This window comes from Oncorhynchus mykiss, chromosome 1 (genome assembly GCF_057628025.1).
Source record: "Oncorhynchus mykiss isolate SJ-2025 chromosome 1, ASM5762802v1, whole genome shotgun sequence".
Taxonomy (NCBI): Eukaryota; Metazoa; Chordata; class Actinopteri; order Salmoniformes; family Salmonidae; genus Oncorhynchus; species Oncorhynchus mykiss.
The window spans coordinates 49,449,053-49,469,463 of record NC_143022.1 but is presented as its reverse complement, the minus strand read 5'-3'; the positions used below and the strand labels follow the sequence as shown (position 1 = coordinate 49,469,463).

The 20,411-nt window shown below is 42.3% G+C and overlaps 1 protein-coding gene across 4 annotated transcripts in view; it reads right to left on the bottom strand.

Moving 5' to 3' along the window:
• Window positions 1–2,994: 2,994 nt before the first annotated feature.
• Window positions 2,995–20,411, bottom strand: part of immp2l (inner mitochondrial membrane peptidase subunit 2) — a 159,009-nt gene continuing 141,592 nt past the window's right edge. For 3 of the 4 annotated variants that reach the window (XM_021603465.3, XM_036979007.2, XM_090233153.1), the window contains 3 exons: window positions 17,800–17,865; window positions 14,616–14,718; window positions 2,995–4,743 (listed from right to left, as the gene is read on the bottom strand). In XM_021603465.3, coding sequence (XP_021459140.1) covers window positions 4,603–4,743; window positions 14,616–14,718; window positions 17,800–17,865 — 310 coding nt within the window. In that variant the 3' untranslated portion in view covers window positions 2,995–4,602. Of the gene's footprint in view, window positions 4,744–14,615; window positions 14,719–14,982; window positions 15,115–17,799; window positions 17,866–20,411 lie in introns of those variants that run through there. The other variant, XM_090233164.1, reaches the window with a different exon arrangement.

The window sequence follows — 20,411 nt, the reverse complement described above, 5'->3', positions numbered from 1 at the left end:
TTGTGAAGAAGTTTAAAGCCGGATTTGGATACAAAAATATTTCCCAAGCTTTAAACATCCCAAGAAGCACTGTGCAAGCGATAATATTGAAATGGAAGGAGTATCAGACCACTGCAAATCTACCAAGACCTGGCCGTCCCTCTAAACTTTCAGCTCATACAAGGAGAAGACTGATCAGAGATGCAGCCAAGAGGCCCATGATCACTCTGGATGAACTGCAGAGATCTACAGCTGAGGTGGGAGACTCTGTCCATAGGACAACAATCAGTCGTATATTGCACAAATCTGGCCTTTATGGAAGAGTGGCAAGAAGAAAGACATTTCTTAAAGATATCCATAAAAAGTGTTGTTTAAAGTTTGCCACAAGCCACCTGGGAGACACACCAAACATGTGGAAGAAGGTGCTCTGGTCAGATGAAACCAAAATTGAACTTTTTGGCAACAATGCAAAACGTTATGTTTCGCGTAAAAGCAACACAGCTGAACACACCATCCCCACTGTCAAACATGGTGGTGGCAGCATCATGGTTTGGGCCTGCTTTTCTTCAGCAGGGACAGGGAAGATGGTTAAAATTGATGGTAAGATGGATGGAGCCAAATACAGGACCATTCTGGAAGAAAACCTGATGGAGTCTGCAAAAGACCTGAGACTGGGACGGAGATTTGTCTTCCAACAAGACAATGATCCAAAACATAAAGCAAAATCTACAATGGAATGGTTCAAAAATAAACATATCCAGGTGTTAGAATGGCCAAGTCAAAGTCCAGACCTGAATCCAATCGAGAATCTGTGGAAAGAACTGAAAACTGCTGTTCACAAATGCTCTCCATCCAACCTCACTGAGCTCGAGCTGTTTTGCAAGGAGGAATGGGAAAAAATGTCAGTCTCTCGATGTGCAAAACTGATAGAGACATACCCCAAGCGACTTACAGCTGTAATCGCAGCAAAAGGTGGCGCTACAAAGTATTAACTTAAGGGGGCTGAATAATTTTGCACGCCCAATTTTTCAGTTTTTGGTTTGTTAAAAAAGTTTGAAATATCCAATAAATGTCGTTCCACTTCATGATTGTGTCCCACTTGTTGTTGATTCTTCACGTTTGAAGCCTGAAATGTGGCACAAGGTCGCAAAGTTCAAGGGGGCCGAATACTTTCGCAAGGCACTGTATGGCGGAAATATTTGTCTATTCTGGTTAATAGCCTATGTCACTCTGGTTGTTGGAGCTGTTGTATGGTGAACTTGGGGCTTCATCAAGGTTAATTTCTGAGTAGGTCTGGCTTTGATAACTTCACTGCACATCACTGATGTGGGCCATGTTTCAAGTAATTATCAAATATGAAGTCCATGTACAGCTGAAGGCAGAAGTTTACATACACCTTAGCCAAATACATTTAAACTCAGTTTTTCACAATGCTTGACATTTAATCCTAGTAATACATGCCCTGTATTAGGTCAGTTAGGATCACCACTTTATTTTAAGAATGTGAAATGTCAGAATAATAGTAGAGAGAATGATTTATTTCCGCTTTTGTTTCTTTCATCACATTCCCAGTGGGTCAGAAGTTTACGTACACTCAATTGGTATTTGGGAGCACTGCCTTTCAATTGTTTAACTTGGGTCAAATGTTTTGGGTAGCCTTCCACAAGCTTCCCACAATAAGTTGGGTGATTTTTGGCCCATTCTTCTTGACAGAGCTGGTGTAACTGAGTCAGGTTTGTAGGCCTCCTTGCTCGTACACGCTTTTTCATTTTTGGCCACAAATGTTCTATGGGATTGAGGTCAGGGCTTTGTGATGGCCACTCCAATACCTTGACTTTGTTGTCCTTAAGCCATTTTGCCACAACTTTGGAAGTATGGTTGGGGTCATTGTCCATTTGGAAGACCCATTTGCGACCAAGCTTTAACTTCCTGACTGATGTCTTGAGATGTTGCTTCAATATATCCACATTATTTTCCTTTCTCATGACGCTATCTATTTTGTGAAGTGCAGCAGTCCCTCCTGCAGCAAAGCACCCCCACAACATGATGCTGCCACCCCCATGCTTCACGGTTGGGATGGTGTTCTTCGGCTTGCAAGCCTCCCCCTTTTCCGCCGAACAGTTCTATTTTTGTTTCATCAGACCAGAGGACATTTCTCCAAAAAGTACTGTCTTTGTGCCCATGTGCAGTTGCAAATCGTAGTCTGGCTTTTTTATGGCGGTTTTGGAGCAGTGGCTTCTTCCTTGCTGAGTGGCCTTTCAAGTTATGTCGATATAGGACTCGTTTTACTGTGGATATAGATACTTTTGTACCTGTTTCCTCCAGCATCTTCACAAGGCCCTTTGCTGTTGTTCTAGGATTTATTTGCACTTTTCGCACCAAAGTATGTACATCTTTAGGAGACAGAACGCGTCTTCTTCCTGAGCGGTATGACGGCTGCGTGGTCCCATGGTGTTTATACTTGCGTACTATTGTTTGTACAGATGAATGTGGTACCTTCAGGCTTTTGGAAATTGCTCCCAAGGATGAACCAGACTTGTGGTCTACAATTATTTTTCTGAGGTCTTGGCTGATTTGTTTTGATTTTCCCATGATATCAAACAGAGGCACGGAGTTTGAAGGTAGGCCTTGAAATACTTCCACAGGTACACCTCAAATTGACTCAAATGATGTCAATTAGCCTATCAGAAGCTTCTAAAACCATGACATAATTTTCTTGGAATTTTCCAAGCTGTTAAAAGGCACAGTCAACTTAGTGTATGTGAACTTCTGACCAACTGGAATTGCGATACAGTGAAATAATCTGTTTGTAAACAATTGCTGGTAAAATGACTTGCGTCATGCACAGAGTAGATGTCCTAACCGACTTGCCAAAACTATAGTTTGTTATCAAGAAATTTGTGGAGTATTTGAAAAACGAGTTTTAATTAATGACTCCAATCTAAGTGTATGTAAACTTCCGACTTCAACTGTATCAAGTGTACAATCTATAAATCGAGGTAGTTTCAATCAGCCTTTCATGCCACAGGCTCCTTCAAAGCCCAACCCGTTTTAGTTTAATATTTCCATACATGTAATAACATGGTACTGCACTAGTCTGAAATTCTGATAACACAACATACAAATATATATCTCAGCGTTCAGTTGTTCACATTACATGGTTGCAAAATGTTTTTAAAATATTTTTTACAATTGGCCACAGACATACAGTTTCATACTTTTCTTAAATAATTCCCTATTTCTTCTAAAATAAGATGACATTAAAAAAATATATTTTGTCAACATAAGTTTATGCTTCTTGTAACCATCAATGAGCTTTCTGTACCTTTCTACTAGCAATTTGGCCCACTTTTCAGAAGCAAACTGCTGTAATTATTCAACATTTGATGGGTGCCCTTTACCAACCGTTCGCCATATTGGACCTCGCCGTAGGTTTTGGATGTAATTCAGAGCTGTACTTTTCGCTGGCCACTCCAGAACAGTCCAACATCTCTTCTTAACCATTCCTGGGTGCTTTTTGATGTGTGTTTGGGGTCGTTGTCCCGCTGGAAGACACAACCTTCAATGGAGACCCAGTTTTTGGACACTGGGTTGAACATTGGATTGTGCACATTCAAGGTCCCCAGTACCAGAGGCAGCAAAGCAACACCACAGCATGATTAAACCTCCCTTATCTTTCATTGTAGGGAGGGTTCTTTTTTTCATTGAACGCTTAATTTGGCCAGTAAACAGAACGCTGATCTGTATTGCCAAAGAGCTCTAATTTTGTTTCATTGGCCCACAGAGCATCCCCCCCCCCCCCAGGATTTAGCCTTGTTTAGGTGGGGTTTTGAGAAGTTCAATCAGGCTTACTTGTCTCCTTCAGCAGTGGGGTCTTCCTATGTTTACCAAGACTAAAACCAATTATGGAGGAGGTTCAATAATGATGTGGGATTGCTTTGCTGCCTCTGGTACTGGGCGCCTTGAATGTGTGCAAGCCATGAAATCAGCAGATTATCAAGGGTGTGTTGGAGTGCAATGTTCAATCCAGTGTCCAAAAACTGGCTTCCACAGTAGGACAACAACCCCCAAACATACATAGAAATCACCATGGAAAGGTTCAAGAAGAAATCTGTTCTGGAGTGGCCAGTAAAGAGTCCAGATCTGAATCATAACCTATGGCGAGAGGTGAAAACAGTAGAAGTGTGCTACAATAAGCATTTCTTGGCAGTTATCTTTGACAAAGGCTGTGCAACTAAGTACTAGCTCCGGGGTGCCAATAATTGCATCCATGCCATTGGTCTTTATTTTTTAAATAAAAATGTTAAACTTATATTTACAAAAACAAAATAGGTTCTGCAATGTTGAATATCCCAAAAACAAGGTGTGGAGACCAAACTTTATTTTTCAACTTATTGTAGAAGAAATAGGCAATTATTTAAGAAAAGTGCAAGGGTGCCTATAAATTTGGCTGCAACTGTATGGGTAATGGGTATCTGATCCATTGACACACTCAGCTTCTCAACAACAAAGAGATATCATAACTGTGCCACATCAAAGGATTATGACATTTTCACATGTACTGTATGACAGAGAGTGCAGGTAGTAGGTACAGTATGTATACAGCCATGAGCAGGCCTCTCCTCAGTCCTCCTCCTCTGTTGTGTCCCCGTGCCAGTTCAACAAGGGCTTCCGCTCAGGGGGGAGGGATGGCTCGATCCTCTGCCACCGATTGGGCGGCCAGATGATGTGGGAGGCACGGCCGTGGACCAACCCCAGAGACACCTGCGGAGAGGAATATAGGGAGGAGAAGACCCTGGTCAAAGAACTATGATACTATCGCTCATTCTAAGTGATCATTAGAATAAAGGGGCAGTTCCTTGGCTGCAGAAGGCTTGATGGCAGAAACTTGTCCATTGTGAATAGTGCTGGTCGTCTTTTTCAAGACAAATATAACATGGAAACTGATTCTAATAAAAAAAAAAGTAATTTTTTAAAAATGGAATTGATTCAATTATTATTTTAGCTGTGATGTCACGACATAAGTTAAATAGACTTTAATATGTGGACTGTTAAGCACATTAAACTACAAAGGTTTGTTCTTGTTTTCCCAGACAATCACGTCTATGTCAATTAAGCGCTTAGCACAAAACACACTGACCAATATCAACTGCTATTAATGATGCTTATCTTTCATAAGGCCTGTTATTTACAAACGAGAAACACAATTATTCTGTTCTCCTTGAAGGTAAGGCGGAGTTTGGCTCATGCCACAGGGCTTGCTCTGTGAGTACGAAATGGCACCCTACAATATAGGGAATACGGTGCCTTTTCAGACTCGGATAGAGGAGGAGGCCTTTCTGACTCCCTTGGTAATACATGTCCTGGGGGGTGATATCAGCACAACATAGGTCTCTGGCCATGAATAATTTAAAAGAACATTTAAACTACCAATACCTTAATTCTGGCATGTCAAGATTGAAATATAATTAAATTAATGGATTCATTTATTCTTCTTCTCTACTTCAATTGAACTACACTAATTCCTGGCTGATAAATATATTAAGTAATATTCCCTTAAATGAATTTGGCCCATGCTTCATTCCCGGGTATTGGTACAGAAAAAATAAATAAAACAATTTGGTCAGTATTTCCAAATATATTGTCCTACCAGACATAATATACAACAGACAGAGATCCAGTACAGTGCCATTCCATTACAGAACCTTCCTTCAATATTCCCCTAATACACTGAACAGAAATATAAACGCAACATGTAAAGTGTTGCTCCCATGTTTCATTAGCTGAAATAAAAAGATGCTATACATTTACCATATGTACAAAAAGCTGATTTCTTTCAAATGTTGTGCACAAATTTGTTTACATACCCATTAGTGAGAATTTCTCCTTTGCCAAGAAAATCCATCCACCTGACAGGTGAAAAGCTAATTAAACAGCATGATCATTACACAGGTGCACCTTGTGCTGGGAACAATAAAAGCCCACTCTAAAATGTGCAGTTTTGTCACAACACAATGCCACAGATGTCTCTGCAGAATGTCCACCAGAGCTGTTGCCAGAGAATATAATAATTTATCTGTCATGAGCAGCTTCCAATGTTATTTTAGAGAATTTGGCAGTACGTCCAACCGGTCTCACAACCGCAGACCATGTGTAACCACGCCAGCCCAGGAACTCCACATCGGCTTCTTCACCTGCGGGAACATCTGAGACCAGCCACCCGGACAGCTGATGAAACTGTGGGTTTGCACAACCAAAGAATTTATGCATAAACTGTCAGAAACCGTCTCAGGGAAGCTCATCTGAGTGCTTTGTCGTCCTCCCCAGTTTCTTGACCTGACTGCGGTTCGGCGTCGTAACCGACTTCAGTGGGCAAATGCTCACCACTGATGGCCACTGGCACGCTGGAGAAGTATGCTCTTCACGGATGGATCCCAGTTTCAACTGTACCGGGCAGATTTCAGACAGCGTCTATGGCGTCATGTGGTTTGCTGATGTCAACGTTGTGAACAGAGTGCTTCATGGTGGCGGTGGGGTTATGGTATGGGCAGGCATAAGCTACGGACAACAAACACCATTGCATTTTATCGATGGCAATTTAAATGCACAGAGATACCGTGGCGAGATCCTGAGGCCCATTGTCGTGCCATTGATCCGCCGCCATCACCTCCTGTTTCAGCATGAAAATGCACTGCCCTTGTCGCAAGGATCTGTACACAATTCCTGGAAGCTGAACATGTCCCAGTTCTTCCATGGCCTGTACACTCACCAGACATGTCACCCATTGAGCAGGTTTGGGATGCTCTGGATCGACAGTGTGTTCCAGTTCCCGCCAATATAAATAAAGGTGAAATAAATAAATAAAAATATTCAGAAACTTCGCACAGCTATTGAAGAGGAATGGGACAACATTCCACAGACCACAATCAACAGCCCAGCCCGATCAAGTCTATGTGAAGGTGATGCGCTGCATGAGGCAAATGGTGGTCACACCAGAGACTTTTTTTTAAATCCACGCACCTACTTAAAAAAAAAAAGCAAGGTATCCATGACCAACAGATGCATATCTGTATTCCCAGTCATGTGAAATCCATACATTTGGGCCTAATTAATTTATTTCCGTTGACTGATTCCTTATATGAACTGTAATAGTAAAACTTCTTAAATTGTTGCGTTTCAATTTTTGTGCAGTGCAAATGAAGTCATCTCCCCTTGCAGCAGCACATTGTGAGGAGAGCTTTAGAGTTGAGCCCTGGCCTGGGGATCAGAGTGTAATTTCCCTCACAGCAGCCAGCATAAACACTTCAATTCCACAGAGGAGAGGCGAGGTGGCAAGAAGAGACAAAGGCTGTGTCCCAAACGGCACCAAGCCAGAGACTGTGAAGGGGGGGGGGGGGGGGCTCCCTTCCATCACCATGCAGGGGGCTACTGCTGTGCTGGGTGGAACTGGGGCTGGAACTGAATTATCCAGTAATTGATGGTTTTGGATGAAGACCATCATGATAAAGTAACTGTCAAAACCATTTAAAAATAGGCCTACCTACATTCATTTTAGGATAAAAAAAAGTTCCCTAATAGCAGGAGTATTTAATGATTACAAAATATTTTGGTAACTTAATCTGTCTATGAAACGGACTACTTCACCTCCTCTTTCCAACTGTCCTTTGATGCTTGAGCAGCCAAATCGCTAGATTCACTGGGGGGGTAGAGCGCTATAGGCATTTCAGTAAAAACTTGATTTTATACCATGCATGTTTTCATTGCTTGCTAGTAAATACATCATTTGGCCTTTAAAAAGGTTGGATGTGTCTGACTATTCATTAATTATGTATAAACAGCAGTTGACAAGGTTGTTCAGGCTCTGAGGCCTATAATGCACTAATGTTGTGTCAAATGGATAATTCTCTCGAACCTGGCATAGTATAATTTGATACAGACTGCATACACTGATCAGGCCGGGACGATACGCTGACCTCCTATCCCTGCAAAGTAAAACGGTAGCCTAGGCTATACAGTGTGGGCCCGCAATGGACCTTTTATGAATGCCCATGCTGTAGCCAACCATTTGTAAAACAGACAATTTACCATTATTCCCTGTCATTTGGTTACATTAATTTATCTTCATGCATGTGTTAATTACAGTCGCATACCATTCGCATTCTCAGAGTGGAAACACTGATTGCAGAGTTCACAACCTGAGACACTTGTGAGAAAGTCTCGGTTTATTTCATACCATCATTTACACGCTCCACGTGAGCAACGGGTCTGGTTTATCTGCCCTGTTAATGTTGATGGAGAGCACGCGCGCCTGAGCGCACACAGAAGCACCTGGCCTGCTTCTCACAAATGTCAAACTGTAGGAAAGTGCCCACCCATGTGGTTGGGCTAATAAGCCGGGCTTCTCAGTCATTTATTTTCTTCACGTCACATGGTGCAGTAAGTCAACAAAGTCCGTTTTATATATATATATATCTCACAGTACTTGAACAATCTTTCCAACACCCTCCCCCCTCAGTAATCAGCTTCACCGATAAATAGGCTATGGACATGTTGCTTTTACTTGGTTCTATTTGAATGATAGTCAATTGAATCTTCATAGTATAAACCCTCCCCTTCATACCTTACTTGTCGACTCATTATATTGTAGCCTACTTTCTTGAAAACATAAGGAAGGCCTAGATTGTTTTAAAACACATTTTAAGGAAAGGAGAAATATTTGCTTGTGTCTGAAACACGCTGGCGGTTTTGATTGACGGGTGCATTTACACGGGTGTGCGTGAGTGAGTTTGCTGATTCTTCCTGTACCCATATGTCCATTCAGAACGTTTCCCTACACTGCATTCAACGGGAAAAGAAGAGCGTCACAAGGTTGACGCTTACGTCAATGCGAAAAGGTAAGTGCCACCCTATTGACGCCTGTGTCAATTCCCTGCATTCAATGGGAAAAGATGTCACAGGGTTGATGCTTATGTCAATACATTGCATTCAATGAGAAAATATGAGTTTCAACCAATTGACACTTACGTCAATCCATTTCATTCAATGGGAAAATATGAGGGTCACAGGCTGGATCCTTATGTCAATACATTTCCAGTCAATGGGACATGAGTGTCAACCAATTTCAACTCTTCACAGTGAAAACTAGGTCCCACAGAGAACGAGGCCTTTCTTCCATATAAAATCATTGCCTACAGCCCTCACATAACCGTGGACTGCAACTGAGCTAGCTAACCGTCCTTACACACAACCCATCATGACCTTACAAGGATGCTCTCCTGTGTTGAGATTCAGCTTACTGCGGCAACAGGAAATAGCTTAATCCATCCTCAACATGGTGCTCCATTCTCTTCCTGCAGACCGGGGGACCGCCATGACCCGCCAAATAAAATTTGAAGCCAATCTACGCAAAAGCATTTGAAGCATTAAAAAAAAAAAAAAAAAAACTCAATTGGATACAATGGTCTTGCAGTTCTAGAAACCAAGAGCCTTGTTAGAATTCATTCAGAAGGAGATGTTGGTCAAAAATAATTGTTGGGGGGGGTTGACTTAACTGTATGTGTCTGTGTGCATGCGTATGTCTGTCTCCTCCCTGTCTGTGTTGCCTGTGTCAATATTATGTCTTTGGAGGTGGGAAAGAGGAGAGAAAGAGGGGAGAGAGAGACCCTTCACCAAGCCCGAACCCCTTGGTTACTGTTGCAACCTCTGACAACATTTTTCCAGGAATCCCAATTCCCCATTTTCAATTAACTTGCAAACATTTCTAAAAATATTTTTTCACTTTGTCATTATGGGGTATTGTGTTTATCTATTGAATCCATTTTGAATTCAGGCTGTACGACAAAATTAGGAAAAGGTTAAGGGGTATGAATACTTTCTGAAGGCACTGCATCAATCAGCCATTTTGGGATAATGATATAGAAAGACAAAAGCAAGGTGCTTAGGTACATAGAAAAAAATCTTACACACAAAGGACTGGAGACGGATGCCAAGGCTTTCATAAATACACAATATAATCTTCAAATAACATTTCAAGGCTGTGGGAGTGAGGCAAGGGAGCGTAGAAGGCTAAACTAGCTTGTCCACTCGGTCCCTCACAGGAAAAATGAGTGCTACGGCCTTGAAGACATCAGGGGTATCTGAGAAATGGCTCCAGAATACCAACACTCCTTCCTCAGAAGGCTTAGTTTAGAGACTGGGAGTGAGAAAAGAGCCACTAAAGGTTGTCATATAGGGATGGATTTGTTACACAACTCACAAGCGTATTGCTGTTGTTGGGTGGGTGATGACCACTATGCCATTTATTGACTTGATCTGGACGACGACTATGCTTGCTTTTTAGATTTGAGTTTTAAATGTCATTTTAAATGCCGCTGAGAAATCTGTGACCTGGAAAAGAGTAAGACATTGAAGCCCCGCAATACAATAAAGTTACATTTATTTTTGCTGTTTGTACTCCCAAAACCTGTATGCAAAGCAACCGTTGAACGCCATTTCAGGCATTCAGCATATTTCAAGCTACAAGACATAATCTGATTTTGGCAAAAAGGTATGACTGTGATATTTGTTTAGGTCTATCCAACCTGACAGCTCACTCAGCAACTTCATCTCACGCAGCACTTTATACAGCACCTGGCTCTCCAGGGAGTCCAAAGAGCCTATGGGGTTTTAGACAAGTATAAATAACAAAGCGAGAGAAAGAGAGAGGGGGGAGAAGTGGGGGGGGAGAAGTGGGGGGGGAGAGGGGGGGGGGAGAAAGAGGGAGGGGGGTTGGAGAGAGAGAAGAAAGAGGGACAGAAGAGAAAGAGAGGGATAGAAGAGAGAGAAAGAAAGCGAGGGAGTGGCAGGTATGCGCTTTACTGAGAGGCATGTTAATTCACTTCCTAGTGAGAAATATACTTACATTTAGGAGCAAAACAAGGTTCAGAGCACCCATTTAAAATTAAGTCAACACAACAGAAAATTTGAACATTTCTTCCTCTTTGGTTGTTCCACATATATTTTAGGAACAAAGAACCTTTCACGTCAGTGGAACACACTTTCTGTGAAATGTTAATCAAGACAGGATTTACATTTCACATTTTTTTTTTTTTATGCCTTCAGAAAGTATTCACACCCCTTCACTTTTTCCACATTTTGTTGTTACACAGCCTGAATTTAAAATGGATTCAATTGATATTTTTTTGTCACAAGCCTACATACAATACCCTATTACGGCGCCGGAGGGGATGGCTGCCGTTTCATGGGCCCCTAACCAAATGTTCTATTTTGTTACATTTTATCACATTGTTTAACTTATTTTGTACATAAAATTGTTGCTACCGTCTCTTATGACCAAAAAGAGCTTCTGGACATCAGAAAAAATCCCCGCCATTCGCGTGAAGAAAAGGCGAAATACAGAGGGAGAAGGTCAGGATTCGGAGATGAGTGAGTAAATCGCCACTACCATCCATTCTATTGGCAATCACTGGAAAACAAACTCGATCTATGGTCGAGACTATCCTACCAACAGGACATTAAAAACGGTAACATCTTATGTTTCACCGAGTTGTGGCTGAACGACAACATGGATAATATACAGCTGTCTGGGTTTTCCGTGCTTCTGCAGGACAGAGCAGCTTTGTCTGGTAAGACGAGGGGGGGGTATTTGTCAATGCCTGCTGGTGCGTGATGTCTACCAAGAGTTCTCATCTGTATTATTTGTAGCCGTCTATTTACCACCACCAACCGATGCTGGCACTAAGACCGCACTCAACGAGCTGTATAAAGCCCTAAGCAAACAAGAACATGCTAATCCAGAAGTGGCGCTCCTAGTGGCCGGGGTCTTTAATGCAGGCAAACTTAAATCCGTTTTACCTCATTTTTACCAACATGTCACATGTGCAACCAGAGGGAAGAAAACTGTAGACCACCTTTACTCCACAAACAGAGATGCATACAAAGTAGAGATCGAACGATTATGATTTTTCAACGCTGATACCGATTAATGGAGGACCAAAAAAAGCAGATACCGATTAATCGGCCGTTATATATATATTTGTAATAATGACAATTACAACAATACTAAATGAACAATGAGCACTTTTATTTTAACTTAATATAATACATAAATAAATAATGAAACACACAGTGTTGGAGAAGAAAGTAAAAGTGCAAAAATCAGAACATGAGAACATATGAAAGCTGGTGGTTCCTTTTAACATGAGTCTTCAATATTCCCAGTTAAGAAGTTTTAGGTTGTAGTTCTTATAGGAATTATAGGACTATTTCTCTCTATACCATTTATATTTCATATACCTTTGATTATTGGATGTTCTTATAGGCACTTTAGTATTGCCAGTCTAAATATTGCTGTTATGTCATAATTATGTAAAATTCTGGAAAAGGAATTATTGTCTTTGTTAGGAAGAAATGGTCCACACAGTACGCAACGAGCCAGGCGGCCCAAACTGCTGCATATACCCTGACTCTGCTTGCACTGAACGCAAGAGAAGCGACACAATTTCCCTAGTTAATATTGCCTGCTAACATGAATTTATTTTAACTAAATATGCAGGTTTAAAAATATATACTTGTGTATTGATTTTAAGCAAGGCATTGATGTTTTATGGTTAGGTTAATTGGTGCAACGATTGTGCTTTTTTCGCGAAAGCGCTTGTTAAATCGTCACCCGTTTGGCAAAGTAGGCTGTGATTCAATGATATAAATTAACAGGCACCACATTGATTATAGGCATCGCAGGACAAGCTAGTTAAACTAGTAATATCATCAACCATGTGTAGTTAACTAGTGATTATGTTAAGATTGATTGTTTTTTATAAGATAAGTTTACCGCTAGCTAGCATCTTACCTTGGCTCCTTGCTGCACTCGCGTAACAGGTGGTCACAGCCTGCCACGTAGTCTCCTCATGGTTTGCAATGTAATAGGCGTCCAAAAACGCCGATTTACCAATTGTTATGGAAACTTGAAAATCGGCGGAGAGTTGGAATTGTGACATAAAAATAACAAGAATCGACAGAAGTTCATTTGTAGTTCTAAACATATTGAGGGTGTTTTTGACTCTTTCTGTCTCTCCCACGACGTTATTCCTCTCTCCTAAAGCGTCCATCACAATTACATGCACATGCCCAATTATGCAAATTAGGTGATGATGTCATTTAGCGACTTCTAGCGAATTTTAGGACAGCCAATAGCTACTTTCCTTACTGAGGAGTTGGCAACACTGCGTGCGATATGCACACGCAGTTACAAGCCTGCTAGAGTTAGCGGCAGGCGAATGAGCAATATGCACCGTCGTAATACGGATGAAGCCTGAGCTGGAATGTGAAGCTAACTGAAGCTAGCCCATTTCAGAAAAGCCTGGGCACATCTGGCTATACACCCCTCTGGTGCACTGTTAAATTATTTAACCATTTAAACAATTTGGGTTTGGATAAAAAGTCTGTTTTTGCAATGCCCTCAATGGCTTTCATGCGTTTAAAATGTGCCACACATGCCTGCACTGGGAAACAACGCAAATGACAATGTCAGTATGACCAATGCATTTCTTATTGAGGTGGTGAGATGGCCTAATAAGCATGCAGGCATAAGCGAATAGTGGTCATAGTGCATACATACAGTACCGCACTGTATAGGCCTAGATAAGAAGTAACCATATATCCATTACAGAGAGCTTGTAGATCCAACGGGAAATAAGGTATAATAAGACAATGGGTTGAGGAAACGGTTTCCTTAAATTAACTGTTCCCTTATAGTATTCTGTTCATGGCCGATAAACTGCTTACAATAATGTCATCCACAAAATCACCCCCAATCCACCCAAATAATTCAATGTTCAGATCCAGCAACAGACAGAGAGAATACTGACTGACATGGAACCATCCAAAACCAACTTCAGAAAATAAATCCCTCCACAAACCAGCAGCTGACCCAGTTAAATGTCAAGTACAAAGTTGTTCCTTTATAGGATTGGAATGCTACAGATAGATAATTCCCTGGCCTCTACTCGGCTCTGCTGCTTCCTTCCTCCATCCAATGACAGCTCCCTGAAATACTTTGTCAAAACCCAAAAAGCACAGAGCGCCTCGCTACCCGATCACTCACTCCTCGTCACTACTTTCAGACCCTTATCAAGACACATTTGTTATTGCCCGACAAGGATGAGGATATGTATGGAAAATACAACAATGAAATACGCTAAGCCTTCTTTCTCCACAGGCAGGAGAGGCTGCGGGGCCCACATGCCCAATGAGGCCTGCCAGAGATTAATAGCACTAACTGTACCTACCTGCCATAATGGAGAAACTGTTCAGAGTTTCTTTCCTCTAAGGGAACAGCTTTGTCTTAATAAGCAGCACAAAAATGACAAATTTAGAACCCAGGTTTGTTCTCCAACGCATGGCTATTCAATTATTTTCCTTTTAAGGACTCCCCGGGTCTTTTTAGGCCCCATTGTTGGAGTTCAAATGTGGAGCTGCTGGACACGACTCAGACAAGCTGTGCTTTGCTTTGCTTTTCAATGGCATGGGCCAAAGCCTTGTACTTATATACAAATATAAGGCTTTTATATGCAAGTATAAGGCTCTGGCATGTGCCATTCCCATTGAGTAGTAGAGGACTGAGCAGAAAAGTGGCTTACCGGTCCAAAGCTGTTGCTGTCCAGACTGTGGCCGTGATGGTCCCCCTCGATCCAAAAGTGGCCATCAGGGACCCTGAGATAGCGGTTCTTATAGCCAAGCGTCCTGCAGAGGGAAATGGAGGGCGGGAGGTTTGGATCATGGATAAAACGCATTAGCCAGGTTAATACAACCCAAATTTACTTCAGAACCTAGCTACGAAAGAAAGGCAGTCTTTAACATTGATTGAGCTACGGGATCAATTGAAAACAACAATAAACACATTGAAATTAGACAAGACAAAAGGCTAAACTTAAATTGAGAATAAAGTTAATCTACCTACATCTGCATTAAGGAAATTGACATTTTCGTTTCATTGTGGTGTATCACCTTTTTACTAAATAATCCATCTGCCAGTCATCCATCTGCCAGTCATCCTCCCTTTAGATTAGACTATTTTGTAGACAAAAATCGAATCTAATCAGATGAGGACAAACATCCATTGTGTGTAATGACTAATGAGATATGGACAGGACAGCACACTCCCTTAGGTCTAGTCTCTGGTTGTGTCTCTTAACGCCACACTATCCCCTATTTTGGGCCCTGGTCAAAAGTAGCACACTATATTAGGGAATAGGGTCCATTTGGCACGTAACCTCTATCTGATCAGTTCCCCTCCAGACTTGTTTAGCGTCAATCAACTATTTTGCGGCGTGAGGACAGGGTGGTGTACGCCATCAATCACCTGTGCACTTAGCTGTGACTGAGCCCTGATGCATGGTTCATCTCCGGAACATTGTAAATTACGGGAGAAATGACTTTTTAAAATGACAATTCTTCTCCTATTCCTTTCCAGGGCAATGTTACAGGAGCCTAAATGACTACTCTTTAGACCTTGGACAAAAATATTGATTTTGCTGCTGGGAGGGGAAAATGTTTTTATTGCCACATACAACGGATAGGTGGTGAAATATGTTGTTTTACAGGGTCAGCCATAGTAGTATAGCGCCACTGGAGCAAATTAAGGTTAAGTGCCTTGCTCAAGAGCACATCAAACACATTTTTCAACTTGTCTACTCGGGTATTCGAACCTGCGACCTCTCGGATACTGGCCCAACGCTCTAAACGCTAGGCTACCTTTTGCCCCGTCTGTTCTCCAGCAAACTGAAGTTCAGTGACTTTTAAATGTCAGGGGTCAGGCGTCTACATACAGCATCTGAACACAAACAATACGACAAACAAAATACTGGCTACTTCAAAATCTAGTGACTATATCCCATAGAATACAAATAGTCCCCATCTTATTTGTACAGTAGAATAGTTTGCAGTAAAACTTTATAGTAACTTTAACGAGACATTTGTTATCTATTTATAAGCCGTGTTCATATACATGTATTAATAAATGATAATTCAAATGGGGCTTACACTACGTACTTATTAATAGTTTATCAAATAGTTTATTAATGAACATTATTATAAAGTGTTACCTAATCAGCTACCCCGGCTATGCTCAGGAAAAAAAGAACAGTCTTGAGTTTTGTGGGAAGACAAAAACAGGTTGCATCCCAACTGGAACCCTATTCCCTACATAGTGCCCTACTTTGACCAGAGCTTGTTGGGTCTGGGTCAAAGGTAGTGCACTAAATAGGGTGCCATTTGGGACGCAGAGAAAAATGAATATACAGAGTTCAAAGCAGAATAGACAGACCCCTGTATTAATGCTGTTTGTATGCGACTCACTGCCTGGCAGTGTCTAGCAGCTACAAAGGGTTTAGGTTGCGTTCAGGGGTTTGGGCAGATTCTCAGCATTGAGTTGTGTTAAAAATGTATGCACTCTCTACCTCTCAGTGTAGCAGGTTTAAACTATAGCTGCCTGGTACAGTGGAGGTTTGATGGAGGTTACTTAACCTTTGTTTAAACTAGGCAAGTCAGTTAAGAACAAATTCTTATTTACAATGACGGCCTATCTCGGCCAAACCCTCCCCTAACCCGGGCGACGCTGGGCCAATTGTGCGCCGCCCTATGGGACTCCTGATCCCGGCCTGTTGTTTTACAGCCCGGGATCGAACCGGGTCTGTAGTGACGCCTCTAGCACCGCGATGCAGTGCCTTAGACCGCTGCGCTACTCGGGAGACCTATAGGGCACAGATACACACGATAATGGGACATATGAAACACGATAATGACGACGATGATGTGTAAAAGCCTGAGGTGAATTGGACAGGTCAAGTCAAAGGTTCAGTTTCGATATCTAGACCAGGAAGTATTCCACTGCGAATGAATCAAATGTGTTGACATGCATCCTAAGCGGTATGCTATCATGGACATGGGAACCCACAGTCATAGTCTTGTCCACCAGCCATGTCTGACAGTCTGCCTGGCACACCGCACTGGGTTGTTCCGTACCTCTACGAACACCAGAATCTCCATCTTGAGGTAGCTCTTCCTCATACACCTCACATGAATATACTCCGCATTTCCCTCAATGTATGCATTCCAGTCATCAGCTATCCACACAGCGTAGCAACACTGACAATACAGTGGCGTAACACTTGGGCTTTCTGGGGTTTTTTAAAGCCGCGATTCGATTGCAACGCGATTTATGTCCCGTAAGCCATCATTGTTTGGAGATTAATCTCCGAAATGGCCCTCTATATCTCTGAAGGGCTCAGTTCAGAGGGATACAGATAGCAAAAACACACACACACACACACCACTCAGAGGGCTATAATTGGCTGAGAGGCCTCTTCCTGTGTCAGGCAGAGCAGACAGTCTCTGTGCGTAGCAAGATTAAAACCATAGCTGTGATTTATAGCATGGCGGGCCCGCAGGCTAACACACATGCACACACACACACCAGCCTCAGCTAGTTTAGGCCATCATCAAACCCCCAAGTTAATTATTCATCCATCTCCTCCCAGGCAATACAAGTGACTCGTAATTTGTTCAGCGGCACCCGTCACAAATAGCTGCCAGAGGGATTCACATGGCGACATTGTGGTACGAGTAGTGGCACCCGAAGATTTGATGCTGGTAGATAAGAAATAGAGGTTTAAGACAGAGCTTCAAATTCCCGAGTAAACAACGAGTTGACTTGTAGCAGCAGTCTTCTCATAGGAAGTCTCTGAACAGGCCTTTAAGACGCCCTTTGGTTTTACATGATTTAATTGCCTTTTGTTTCGTTTTTACTGTATAATGTGTACGTACTTGATGAAGTCTCCCTCAAGGGCTATGACCCGCTTGATGATCTTCTGCTGCGGGTTCTTGGGAGACCTGAAACAATAAAGATACATGACATCAATTAAGATATGCGATGAAGAGATGTATATCCATCAGCTCCTAGCACCAATAAACCCTGTGCGGTAGCGACCCTGTTCACTCCACGCTTTCATCAAAATGAATAAAAGACCCTATTCACAACACTAGATTGAACTGGAATCAGTGTTCCTCACCAGCAGACAGAGAAATGGACTATACTGCAGTGAGTATTGGGTGGGTTCAAGTACCAGGGTCTCATTCCTCCTCCCTCCCTCCCTCCCTCCACATGTGGACCTCACACACCACCGGGGAACACAAACATAGCAGCACCATGGTAGAGAGAGCTCTACCATAGAATAAACCCTTAATAACCCGTAATACCACAATGCTCAGTTAATGAATTCTACAACCATTATTGCCAATGCTGATGACCTTCTCCAAGCCACGAAATACTTCTAAGTAGCCAACAGAGGACACGATTCATTTGATATCAACAACGACAGTCCTTTTGAGAACATACAAAGCAATGGCATTCGCATTCTGGACACAAAATCAGTCTAATAAATGGGTAATTTAGAAAAGATTTGTCGTCTTTCACTCTCTCGCTTGGGCATATTGTTCAAGGCCATGATCAACAGTATTACAATGATCAACATTCTTCTATTCCCATCCACAGGTTTTATAGATACATGTGAGGCAACCAGGGAGCCAGAGATACAATGGTGTTCAGTTGAGAGTGTCTGGCCAAATGAGGGACGTCTACACAAAGGCATTGAATAATGACCCACAGAAACCGCAGTTTGTTAAACGTTGCCTTCAAATGCCCAGAGAATCAAACAGAAATGCCAGTCTTAATAAGAAGCCACATCCATTCTCCATCCCTCCCTGCTCTCCCTTTAACACACACACTGATACATAGAGGCCCACACACACTTATACATAGAGACACACACACACACACTCTGTCACTCCCTTTCTCCCACTCTCTACCACACATACACACACATTTGCTCTCTCTCTTCCTCCTCCACATACCCCCCTCCCTCTTTGCCTCAGGGATACAGGGGATCATGACTGATTGGCAGCCCGATCAGCCAATCAGAATTACCAGCAGCTCAGAGAACAGAGCCCGCAAGCTAACCAGGGGTTAACCTGTCTCTAGAGAGGCTGTGTGTGTGTGTGTATTAGGGCTGTGACGGTCATGGATTTTTGGATGATGGTAATTGGCCAGCCAAATGACCACGGTCAACGTAATAACCGTTTGAATAGCAACACAAAAAACTGTTATACATAACATCTGTTTTAAGCACATTTTCTCCATTCCTGACTGCATGTGCTGCCATAGAAATATAATGAATAGAACGGGTATCCATATTCAAGTCAATGATAATATAATATGTGGACTGGCAGCCGCTGCGAGGATCAAAGCAGGAAGTGTATCGATCAATATGTGCTGTGATTTGTTGATTCAACTCAACTGACATAACAAAAAAAGACATCCCATTGCATAAGCCACATCAGTTAACATATTGAACAAACATTCTACATTACCATGACAATGATTGCGTCACAATACCAGGCAGCCATTGTTTCCAGGGTTTTCTCTGGATCGAAAAGGAGCTTAGGTGGTGGCCGTGGCATGGGGCTTGGCAATTGGCGAGGTCGGCATGACTGAATTTTTTAGATTATTTTAGAGGCCCCCATCTTGGCGGTGTAGAGATTTTTCTACATGCTGAAGCCAATTTCTGCACACAACCCTAAGATCACCATGCACAATGCCAAGCGTCGGCTGGAGTGGTGTAAAGCTCGTTGCCATTGGACTCTGGAGCAGTGGAAACACGTTCACTGGAGAGATGAATCACGCTTCACCATCTGTCAGTCCGATGGACTAATCTGGTTTGGGCGGATGCCAGGAGAACGCTACGTGCCCGAATGCATAGTGCCAACTGAAAAGTTTGGTGGAGGAGGAATAATGTTCTAGGGCTGTTTTTCATGGTTCGGTCTAGGCCCCTAAATTCAGTGAAGGCAAATCTTTACGCTACAGCATACAACAATATTCTAGACGATTCTGTGCTTGCAACTTTCTGGCAACAGTTTGGATAAGGTGAGGTCCATACATAAATGGTTTGTTGAGATCGGTGTGGAAGAACTTGACTGGCCTGAACAGAGCCCTGACCTCAACCCCATCGAACACCTTTGAGGTCAATTGTAACGGCAACTGTGAGTCAGACCTAATCGCCCAACATCAGTGCCCGACCTCACTAATGCTCTTGTGAAAGAATGGAAGCAAGTCCCCGCAGCAATGTTCCAACATCTAGTGAAAAACCTTCCCAGAAGAGTGGAGGCTGTTATAGAAGCAAAGGGGGGACCAACTCCATATTAATGCCCATGAGTTTGGAATAAGATGTTCGACGAGCAGTCCACATACTTTTGGTCATGTAGTGTACCTTATATCTGGTTTTAGTCGTTTAAGTTTACACTGATTGAACTTAGGCGTTCCGAAAAATCTCTTAGGAGGTTTTAGGAATCTTTTTACCAGTCAAAGTGCCATGGTTAGAGGT